General features: G+C 40.9%; 1 protein-coding gene across 2 annotated transcripts in view; it reads right to left on the reverse strand.

Annotated features, from left to right (window-relative positions):
* nfe2l2a (nfe2 like bZIP transcription factor 2a) overlaps window positions 1–9811 on the reverse strand; it is a 25531-nt gene extending 15720 nt beyond the window's left edge. Inside the window, exons 1-4 of one of the 2 annotated variants that reach the window (XM_054786133.1) lie at window positions 9589–9811; window positions 1310–1576; window positions 1035–1127; window positions 760–948 (exon numbers count right to left, since the gene is read on the reverse strand). In XM_054786133.1, the coding sequence (XP_054642108.1) occupies window positions 760–948; window positions 1035–1127; window positions 1310–1576; window positions 9589–9633 (594 nt within the window). In that variant the 5' untranslated portion in view covers window positions 9634–9811. The remainder of the gene's footprint in view (window positions 1–759; window positions 949–1034; window positions 1128–1309; window positions 1577–9588) is intronic. The other variant, XM_054786134.1, reaches the window with a different exon arrangement.
* Between the last annotated feature and the right edge of the window lie 2552 nt (window positions 9812–12363).

A 12363-nucleotide genomic window follows, 5' to 3' on the forward strand; every position in this document is an offset into this window, starting at 1 on the left:
GCCAGTGTGGATTCTCTAGCCCGCTAGCCTCTAAGCACAAGGGTACACCGTGAATCCCATTCCATGTGTTTATGGATTATCTTACATTATAATTGATTAGTGGTGAGTAGCTATTCATCTATTTTATACTTGAACTGTGTTACCGGTAATAAGTTTGTAAGGCATATTTAGGGCTTGAACCTGGATTGTGTTATGAGTGGACAATGGCAATTGAAGCGAAAAGGGGAGGGTTCTGGAGCCGACTAATAATACAAGTCGCTTTTATTGCAAATGCTGATCCAAAATTGTAGGAGAATGTCAATGTCGCGTAAGCAGGAAGGGCGAAGGAGTGGTGTCAAAAATAGACATTTTTCTGGGCGTATCAGCGACTTTTTTTTTTTTTGTTGTCTTTTGCATTTCTTGTTTTTTTGTAGGTTTTTTTTTTTTTTTTTTTTTTTTTTTACAAGGTGGGTCAAGCTGTTATTTTTAAGCAGCAGCAGAGGGTGAACTCTTAACCTCTCAAGCACATTTCAAACAAGCCTGTCGGCACAAGTGACTGATCTGCAATCGACGTGGCAAAGCCTCACCCATTACCCCGAGCTGTTATCCCACACTTTGGTAATTCCTTACAAAAAGAAACGGTTAAAGATTGCCACACTACTGTAGTACTGCCAACATCAAGCTGGAAATGTGCATGCCAAAATCTTATGCAACTGGAGCTAGGTGTGCGTGTGTACGTGCGACCTGTGCACACACGTCACCTGAGGCCAAAGCTCATACCTGCAGCTCGGGAAGAGACAGCAGCTCCATCCAGGCCTGCTCCATATCAAGCGACATCCTCTGCGGCTGGGGTGCAGGCGAAAGCGCGAGTGAGGGCAAAGATGGCTGCTCGGGGGACATCATGACGACGCTGCTGCTGCTGCAGTCTGTCGAAGCAGTTGCAGTCGCGTCCAGTCGGACTGAAGCATCCTATGAGGTAAAAGCACGTGGTTGTGCCCGTTTCACAAAAGCTGTGTCGAAGTCAGTGATGAAAGACGTGGTTATGCTTTTCTTACCTCAGTTTCCTCTACGGGAAACGTCTCTGCAAGGATCTGCAAGCACTCGTCAAATGACAAAGTCTCTGTGTTCTGCTGTGTGAAGCTGACATCCTGCAATAGAGGTAGATATTTAGCAAACTCCTTTTAAAAATTGCTAAGACCGCACAGGACACGGCCACCTTTGCCTCACTCAAGACAAAGCAGTCACCTAGCGACCGCAAGGCCGCAGCCTATCAAAGCAGACGGGAGTGGCTGGGGCCTTGCACGCGTGAGCGCATTCACATGCACGCTACCTGTGTGATCTCCAGAGGCGTGGCGGCAGACTGCAGAGGGGCGCTGGGCAGAGGACGAGGCACGTACTCTCCAGTCTCTTCGTCGAGCTGCAGCTGTGCCAGCAGGGCCTTCTCCTTCTCCCGGAGGAGGTGCAGTTTCTTTTCCTTCTCCAGCTCCTGCTGCCTCTGCAGCTCGTACTCCTTCTGGCGGTGGCTGTAGTCGAACACCTCGCGCCTGGCGCCCAGATCGATGTCCTGCCTCCACAGGATGTCGATCAGGTCCATGTTCTAGGGAAGAGGGTATGTTAAGATGAAATGTGAAAGGACAAAAAAAAGGAGCCAACCTGCTGTGAGCACCTGCCACACCCTGTCCCTCGTTATAAGTTCACCGACGGCAACACGGCATTAACATCACGAGGAAGAAGGAGCATGAATAATGGATGGACTTCTCTCTTTACCCTGTTGCCAACAACATGCGTTGTTGGCAACACGCATGGCACGCTACAGTTACCGTAAACCTCATTCCCTCTTAAACTATTACTATTATTTTCCCCGTTTTTTGTCGAAAATTTACAGTTACTGTTTTCGTACTGTATTGCATGGAACAAACTAGTCCGTTTACCCTGTCCTGTGTCGTTCCGCGTAATCGAGTGCCCAAACAAAGCACCCTACGCGTTGCCGACTCACTGCCCGTATATATATATTTTTTTTTTATCATATGCCACAATTTTCAAACATTTTCGCCCAAAAGTTGCCTCGGTTTTTGTACACCGTCTCAGTTTTCGTACAATATTTCACATAACAAACTAGTCCGTTTGCCCTGTATTGTATCGTTCCACGTAATTGAGTGCCCAAACAAAGCATGTTGCTGACTCCCTCTCTTGGTTTTTCGATTATTTGGTTTACCTTCAAAAATTTCGCCTCCGTTTTTGTACACTGTCTCAGTTTTCGTTCCATATTGCATGTAACAAACTAATCCGTTCGCCCTGTACTGTATCGTTCCACGAAATCGAGTGAACAAAGCCAACCCAAACAAAGCACCCTATGCTTTGCTGACTCATTGTCTGCGCTTTCTTTTTAATATGCCAAAAAAAAAATTTTTCAAGAATTTTCGCAAAAATATCTCCTCGGTTTTCGTACGCCCCTGCTTTCATATGACTGGTTTTCGTCGCAAAAATTTTGACTGTTCTCATACATGATTTGGTTTACCTTGAAAATCTTCTGTAAAAATGTTTTTGTACGCCGTCTCAGTTTTTGTACAATACTGCACGGAACAAACGAGTCCGTTTGCCCTGTGCTGTTCTGTGCATGTAAAACTAATTCTCGTTAATTTTGGTTTTGTTCATATTTTTAGGTGTCTGGAACAGATTATTTGGGTTTACATTATTTCCTATGGAAGAAATTGACAGGACTTTCATACATTTCGGGTTTCATCTAACCTTTTGGTACAAATTAATAATAAAAACAGAGGTTCCACTGTATTTTTAACTCTTCAGCGGGTGAACTGTCATACTGTGCTTGGTGTTACACAAGACCATAACTTTCACGACACTTCAGCTCAGTTAGCATCTACAGAATATTTTTTTTTGTTTGCTACCTCAGAGGATTCCCAGAACTGAAAATGGACGTTATTATGACGTAGCGTGGCAACTTGTCACAGCACATCAGTACAATATCAACAATATAAAATATAAATATAAGTACAATATAAAAGATGCAATCGCAGTTACAGTGGTACCTCCGTTTTCGTCATTAATTCGTTCCACTTTGTTAAATGCTACACTTCCAAGCATTTTGAGTTGTTTTATTTTGTTTCCATAGTAGTAAACTCCTTTTCACACTTAGAACATGAAGGTATAATTTTTCAAATTGACATAAACAACATTCACGCTCCATTTTACTTTGGCTTGAATTAGTTTGAGGACATCGCGGTTAACTTCTTATTACACGATACGAAAAAGTGTGATTCGAGAAGTCGCCTGGCTGCAATAATTGTCTTTCTCCGCTTTAAACGCTACTCTACCGTTATGTGTCGTCTCAGCGCAAGTAGTCTTAAGGGCTGCGACTAACGATTATTTTCTTTTGTCGATTAATCGGAAGCTTGTTGTTTCGATTAATCGAGTCATCGGTTAGGCCCTAGACGAACAGAAAGATAATAGTTCTACTTTCTTGGATGACAAAGGAAAGTACAAAAAATTCACATTTGAGAATAGTTGTCGATTAACTGGACAATCGATTAATCAACGACAATTGCCGCAGCTTGACTTTTGGCACACTTGCAGACCTGCCAACCTTGAAGATATGTTGCAAGTACTTTGGACACCCCTGCTCTTGCGTGGAGCGCGTAATGTTCTCTAGTTGACTATTTAGCTTTTTAGCGTACCGTCGCCAGGGAACAATGGTAATTAAGAGAGAAGGGGAATGTTATTGCAGCTGGAACGAATCATTGCATGACAATTGTCAGTAGAACCGGAATCAGAGTAGAAAGCATTGGCGGAGTTGGGCCGTCCTACCTCTGAACGTGTCGTATGCAGTAATCCCTCGCCACTTTGCGTTTTGAATTTCGTGGCTTCACTCTATCACGGAAATATTAATTAATAAACCATTCTGTTTTGTGGTTGAATACAACCTATTAGTCAAAAAATATGCAAATTTTACGTATTTTTTGCTGAAATTAAAGGAAAACTGCACTTTTTGGGGAATTTTGCCTATCATCCACAATCCTTATGTGAAACATGAACACATATTTCTTTCCCTTTTCTGTGCGTTCTAACGAGAGAAAACGGGTTAGCGTGAACATTGCACGTCATGGGAGGCACCTATTTCGACTTTAAAGCCCTAAAAAAAAAAATGCCAACAGTGTTCCATTTACATAACGGACCTGTATATTAAGCAAGCTACAGCAATATTGTTATTGTAGCAGCTAACACGAAGAGTTATACTTTTGGGGAACTAACACAATGCCTGGCTGAAGGCGTACTCAATGTCTCAAGCCACTCCCGAGAGGTGCTGGTGCTGCTACTGTGTTGTTAGTTTTGAAAATATTAACGCTAGGTTATAAATCATGCCTCACATGTTTGTTGTTGAAGGTTGTGGCAAAAAGTACTGACTGGGAAGCAAGAACATGCATATAAACAGCTACAAATAAACAACTGATATGTAATGTATTAGCCACATTCCATGTTTTGTTCATACACTCCGAGATGAACTGTGGAAAGCTGTGGTATCAATCACGATGTGCCCCATGTATCACAATCAATATCATGGTGACTACTCATGGACAGTTAAAGCCCTTTTTGCATCCTTGTTAAAATGTATTGCTGCTGTCGTCCTTATGTTATTTTACTCCTTCTTTACGGTACAAACCAAAGGTTCATTTATTCCGTAATGGCGCCCTACAGCTGCGTAACTTCTGCCTTCCTTCAGCATGTCCAGAATTCCAACTTTTTGTGCAACTAGAGGTGCCTTTGTCGGGGGCAGAGCGTTTAGTCAACATTGTGAGTTTTGTCGGGGAGAAAACTTGCAAACATACAGCACTACAGAGCCACACTGCTAGCGATCTAACAATTGTGTAAATTAGGCAAGCTGAACGCATTCTGTACTGTACAGGACACATGGCATGGAGGGGCTTGATTGATGGTCTACAGTCCCTTAGCCAACACCAAAAAAATCTATAATAGCGAGGCCGCGCAAAGTGAACCGCGTTATAGCGAGGGAACGCTCTATAGTAACTCTTATGCTTTTTAACTTGATTACTTTGAAATGTTGCCTCTGGAGTGTTGAGAACACCATGCTCAGTCCGAAATGTTGTAGGATTACCATTGTTATGACATTTTGAGTATGGGATTTTTTACTTTTCCAAGCTAAAAACAGTATTTTCATTACACCATGGGACAAATAGTTCTATTTAGTTATGTGTTTGGAAGAGATGTGCCATTATTTAAGGGGCTTTGCACTATTTATTTATTGTGTATTATTAATTGGACTGAAGGTTAAGAATTGTGTTTTTTCATTGTTATATTTTATATAGGTGGATAGATTGGTTATTGTCATTGCACACAGTATACAACAACACTTAGTTTGGTGGCTCCACTTCCATTTCTAGCAACATCAAGACATGTAAAACCTTAAATGTTCCAAATCCAAATTTAACAGCTATAAAAATATAGATAGAAAATATAGAACGTAAAACAATTGATCCCATCAACGAAAAAGATGTTCATTCAGCAAGTCTTTTTTTTGTTCAATCTCCAAACAATATATACATTTGACAAGTTATTCTGTTGACTTTACTTTCACCAGTGCCTTACAGCGTGCTTGGGGATATGATGTGCTCTTTTACACATTTAGAAATACTGTAAGAATGCCACTTTAATATAATTGCCATCTTTATTTTACAATGTAAGGTTAACATCAACATTAACCATAGAAATGAATCGAATCGTATCGTTTGTATACTGCATCGAATTGTTTTGAATCTTTCTGTTTTTTAAAAATATCGTGTCGCTACCTGAGTATCGAGATTCGAATCGAATCATCTATCACATAGAGATTTGCATCCCTATTTTCAGTAAGCAATACTACTTCGTGGCAATTGCCTTATTACGATCACGTTTGAATACGGCCTATTAAAAAAAATGCATATTTAAGAAAAATTGTATATATATATTTCGCTCTAAATTAAGCATTTTCAGTTCAATTTCATTTTTCAGGCATTCCGAAGACGCATTCAAAGCCACTGTGAAAACACTCCCCTTATATATAAGGACTCCTACTTTGCGGAAATTTCCTTATAACGCTCAGGTTTGGAACCAATTAACCGCGATTAAAGGAGAGATTACTGTACATATCCGGAATAACGTTACTACAAGCCAACCACTCGCAGTCTTTACGGTCAGCGTCACCGCCGCTCGAGGATTTTTTGACTCAACTGAAACGGGCAAAATGCAACTTAATGCATACCTGGAGAGCAACAAGGCATATTTAACCCATTGACTGCCAGCCATGTTCAGAGCAGAGAGCTCCATACTGCCAGAGTTTTTGGGCATTTTTGCTGAACTTTCAAGACCCACAAAATATTGAGTTTTAGGACTACATAAATGAGCTTCAACACCTGATTTTGACCAAAAAACAGAGAAAACAAGCTTTTATTGCTAGAAGCAAATTCAAGCAGAGTGTCGGTGGGGTCTGCTGGATGTGGTGATGGATCCCTGCTGCTGACCGATCCGGACGGCAGCCACTCGTCAGAAGAATCAGGGTTGGGTTCTGAGTCACGCGACTCTGAACTGCTTCACCTACGTCACCTACATCTTTCGTGATCGCGCCACTAGTAAAGGCAGATCCACCGCCAGACAAGCTCTGTGACAGCGTTAGCTTCCTGTATTATTTTTGTCTCCGCTCGTTTTCTGCATGGGTTTCGCCATTTTCCTCTCTCAACCCACAATCCGTCTTCTTCAGGCACAATTCGTCGCTGCCAGTTGAAGGAAAAAGCAACTGTTGCCCCCTACTGGGGCAGAAGTACACTGCCTACAAGTCAGAAATTCACACACAAGATGAATAACACTTTGATCCGTTGCTCCCGCGAAAAAAGCAAAAGACTTGGGCAGTGAAAGAGATAAAGGGTCTAAATGTGTGCCATGTACGAAAAATTTGTACATTTGTGTCCTTAAGTTTATAAATGTAGTAGACGGCATTATTTGAATAAGTGGTATAATTTCACCAGATGAGTGTTTGCAGCTCATCAGGCTGCCCCATTTTAATGTTTACACCTAAAACATGACTGGACAGCACTAAAAGCTAAAAAGATTTGATTTACGAAGATGGCCTTTTTAAACAAGGACATTCAAAGATAAACCTCACAGCGCACTTCAGAGTTAACAGCCAGAGCTTATTTACAGAAGGAAACCATTTCACAAGGCCCCCGGAATGTTGCATCAAGCCAACATCCATGCAAATGTGTCAGCATGTGAACTGAATGTGGGTGAAAATTCATATTGCTTTCAGATATATCCCAACAAAGGGACCACACATGAGGTTCACGGGGGCTCAAAGCTGAACCAAATACTGTGTACGCACTCTTGCATCAGTGTTGCATCACCTGGAAGATGCCAAGTTTACTCACAAGGACATCTGCCCCCACCAGGCCGGCTGGTCACGCTACCAGACGTCATGGCTGCTCAGGGTATGCACAAGAGAGGAGATGTCACAACACAATTTCTATAGAAGTCAACATTAACTTCTTAGGAACAAGACACACACCCTGCTGGTCTTTATCTCACACGACAGGTCATATGAGCGACTTGAAACAACAATCTCATGTCTGACAGAGACTCCTTTCACTGGCATTATCCATAAAGTGGTTTATATATACACCGAAAAGAATGAACAACACGGCTTATGCTGTGCATTTAGGTTGTGGAAAACCAAAACAGTCTATCAACTGTCACCAAGTCTCACTTGGCACCACAACAAGGAACTAGGAAATAAATACGGCCATATTTCCCGGTTCTCCGTGCCAGCGTTGTGTTTGTGAGCAAACAAACTCTTCTTCACTTAACAGGGAACATAACGTTAAAGCATTACTAATACATTAGGAGAACACTTCACACTTTAAACACCAACTGGGTAAGAGTTGAAAAGTGCGTTTGTGTGTGTGTCTGTGTGTTTGCCGTCTGGGTTGTTCATTGAACAGTTCCTTTCAGTACTGTTTTACAAGAAAGAAAAAGAAAACAACAAGAAGGGCCTGAAAGGGGAACTTGCCTCTTTTATCATACATCAGCAGACACGCACCCTTGACCATCCATGATGGAACACACATGTTCCAAAACAGCCCGCAGCTCATCCACTGATCCTTATATGCTTGTAGCCCCACGTTACTTATTCGCAGTCAATGCTAGGAACATTAGGAACACCTGTTCAGTGTAAGAAGTCCAGTTTTTACTGAAAAATCAAAGGATGACGGGGCCATTTCGATACACATTTTATGTACAAAAATGCACAGTCTTCGAATACCCTCATTTTCTGCAATATTTTTTGTACGTCTCGATTATCGTACAATATTGCGCATAACAAACTATCATTCCGCGGAATTAAGTACCCATACAAAGCACCCTACACGTTGCTCACTCACTGTCTGTTCATTTTGTATTGAGCGTGACTGCTCAATAACCCACCATGGGGCCAAAGAAAGTTGTGAGTGCCAGCACTTCAATAATGCTCGTAACAAACACTATTGAAATTCAACCAATAACTCATCGGCGTCCCCTCCTTGTCTCCTTCACTGCTTCTCGCCGTCTTTGCCAACAGGTCTTCAATAAAAGGTGAAAGTGATCATGTTCAATGTTCATTTAGCCATTTTATTATTATTTTTGCATTGCTTTGGGCATGTAAGGCTAATTATGCTCTATCAAATGTATTTGTTATTATTTTTTGGGTGTCTGGAATGGATTAATTGGATTGACATGATTTCCTATGGGGAAAAATTGCTTCGGTTGTTGTACGTTTCGGTTTTTGAATGAATAATAAAAACTGAGGTACATATGTATTAAAAGACAAATAATTACTTTCAACTTATTCTTGTTAAATTATGCATCCTTTTGCTCATATTTATAGATTTTTTGTTTAATTTGACTCCGCAAATGGCCCCGGCCCGCACTTCATGTCCATCAACAGTTCAATTTAGTCTTTTGCTTGGCTGTTATCGTCGGTAGAAAGCAACCCATAATATGCACACACATCAAAAAGTGAACATTATCTTTGTTTTGTCTTTTTGCTCAGTTGGATTTCATTGGATGGTGTACCTAATGTTTTGTCCAGTGAACGTGAAGGTGGGCATGTTCTATTCAGCATCAAATGTAGAATGTAGAGTTTTCTTTCCTGGCCCCATACTCTACAATTTGGTATACTTTTTAGTTCCAGAAGCATCGTAATAAATTATGTTTCAGCTGACACTCAGTCTGGTTGGAACTGGTTCCACCTCCACGTTATTGGCCGTATCAGATAGGAGATCACATGTCAGTTACCAACTTTTAAAACAAAACAACGCCGCTTTTCTCTTTAACATGACGAGCTGAAGGCAAATGTGATATTTTGAACAACAAAACAAAACAGCAAAAATATTCTTTCGCTTTACTTCCTGTCAAGAAAATACGTCACAACTTCATGACTTGCAGAACAGATGGGAAAATCAATTTAAATGTGCATTGTGACGTATTTTATATTATTTAGCCACATAATATTGAAGGTAGCATCTGAATGGTAGCACAGTATATGTCATTTTAACAAACTGCCGTTTTATGTACCTGTTGGCCGGAATGCATCACCTCCATTTCCATCATCATGGACATCTGTCCCGCCGCTAACACTCGCCTAAAAACGGGCAAAATGGTTTAGTTTCCTCGGTCTCTAGGTGGGAAAAAAACGACCAGCCGATAGTCCGTGTCGGTGTCTGAATTGTGGGGAAAATATTGCTTCCTCTTATCCAACCAACATTACGACAAATAAAGCCCAGCCCACAAAGCCGAGCTTCCGCTCCCGGGTCGTCCCCCGCCCCTTCTAGCCGGTTCACATGCCTCATGGGCCGGCCGGAGCTTGGCACCTTAACCCGATGAGTACCGAATGAAATTTCAATGTACACTTGTACAATACAGCTAACTAATAGCAGCCGTATTCCACACGTTGAGTCGTACACTATTAGTTAAATTACCCGTAATTATGACTAAGAGTGATTATGACTAATTATGATTAAGAGTGAATTTAAACTGTGACACTTTTAAGTAAAGTACGCCATAAAAAGTGTTGGTAGTTTCACAGCGCCCCCTGCTAGTTATTGACTGCAAACAAGGGAAGCACTAGTAAGCCCCACAAACCTGTTGTGGTTGCACGAGTTAATTTATATATTCATCATTGCATATTTGTCTTGTCAGTGACTTTAAAAAAGCGGGATTATTCTTTGCAGGTTATCTAGATCACAGCTGGTTGCAAAATAGCCCGATACAACACAGAGGGGGTTACGTACTGAAGAATCAAAGGCTATGTGGGGCCACTTTGACATTTTATGTACCTTTTAAAACAAACACCAACATTAAAGGAGGCTTTGCATTATTGTTAGTTATGAATATCAACATTTCAGAGTTTCCTTTTTACATTGTTCCTTTGTGCTCTGTTTTTCCCATTTTTGCTGGGGTTTTTTTGTGTGTGGTTTGTTTAGTTTTATTTCTATAATGTGCCAGTAAAAAAATGAGCCACAGGCTGCAAATGCCCCCCTGGTCGCACTTTGGACACCCCTGCTGTACATGCCGTATCTAAATCCGCTTCATTTGCTTCATACTTGTTATTGTGATTTTGACTCATCATTTACTCTTCATTTTTTTTATTAATAATTAAGGTATTATATATTATGTACTGTTCAGTCAACTCTTACTTCTTTATTTATAGTACTGTGCACGCTGTACAGACTCTATCAACTCTACCATTATACATCGCATGTTATTGTTTAATAAATGGTAAACTGGCTTATATTTGAACACAGGAAGTGAACAAATTATTGTAATTGCTGTGACACAGAGAAGGTGTGGGATTAAAGAACCTCTGCTTCTTCCTACTCTTTTTCAAATCTGCTGTGCAAGTGTAAACGTGGTAATGCGGTTTTCAATGACCATTTTCGCCCAAATTTTGGTTTCAGTTTTTGTACAATGTTGCATGTAACAAACTTGTTTGTTTGAGCTGTTCTGTACCAATACAAAGCACCCAATGCGATGCTCACTCACAGTCCGTGCTTTTTTTTAAATCGTGTGACTGCTAAGTATGGGGCCAAATTATGATTACCTCTGCCAAGCACAGCGCAAGCGCAGCGCGGAGGTTATGTTTTTGCGGCGTTTATCTGTCAGTTTTGTTCAGAATAACTTAAAATGTTCTCAATCGATTTGGAGGACATTTTCAGGACTTGTCGGAAATGGGATATGGAAGAACTGATTACATTTTGGGGGTGATCCAAAATCCACAATTCAAAATTTTCCCAAAATTCACATTTTCCCGTAAAACGAATTTCCTGCTACTACTGCTGATTCAAGCCATTCCAACATCAAACTGTTCAACACATTCATGCTACCTATAGTTATACTGGGGAAAAAAAAAACATTCCCATTTTTTTCATTCCCATTTTTCGGAATGCAAAATGCCTTTGATCTAACTACTTCCACATTTCTCAACCAATTCAGACCATTCCAAAGTCAAAATTCTCAACTCATTTGAGACATTTAGCCTTCCCGGTACATGGCGCTATCATGCTTGGTATTAGCATGATAACATTAGCATGTTAGCATTTTTCACAATTTTCATGGGTAGACACATACTGTATATATAAACACTTAGCACTATCATGCTAGGTGTTAGCATGCTAACGTTACCATGTTATAAATGTAGGACAAATATTTATATATACAATATACAATATGGGGGGAACTTTGGCGCTGTCTGCACTCTCCGAGTGCTTTTCTAGTGGGATAATGCAGTAGCCTACCGGGTCACTGAGAGGTCAGTAACTTTTGACGAAGAGGATGGCAAAAAGAAAGAAAGATGAGGAGTACCGTGCATTTCAGCACGGATGGACAGAGGAATTCGCCTTCTTGGGGAGAGCAGGTCTGACAGTGTGTCTAATGTTTAGTGATAAAATTTTAGTCGATGAAACAGTGAAATATAAAGCAGCACTTGGACACACACCATGCTACATTTGCATCTAAATATCCAGCGTGGAGCAGCCGGAAGAAGGCATGTCAAGAGCTACGGTCTAGAGTGCAAGCAGCAATTCCATGCATGGAGCCGACAAGCTGACCAACTTTGCTGGTTCTTCAGCAATAGTGAGAGATGGAAAACCATTCACAGGTGGCGAATATGCCAAAACATTCATGCATGCTTGATGTGGTGAATGAACTTTTTGACGGCTTTTCGGCTATATCAAACAAATAAAAGACATATGCCTCTGTTAGCAAGAACTGTTCAAAATTGTGTATGTTTTGGTTTTTGTCGGACCTTTTGGAGCAAATTAATTACATAAACCGAGGTACTGTTGTAAATTG

Source organism: Dunckerocampus dactyliophorus, chromosome 9 (genome assembly GCF_027744805.1).
Source record: "Dunckerocampus dactyliophorus isolate RoL2022-P2 chromosome 9, RoL_Ddac_1.1, whole genome shotgun sequence".
Classification (NCBI taxonomy): domain Eukaryota; kingdom Metazoa; phylum Chordata; class Actinopteri; order Syngnathiformes; family Syngnathidae; genus Dunckerocampus; species Dunckerocampus dactyliophorus.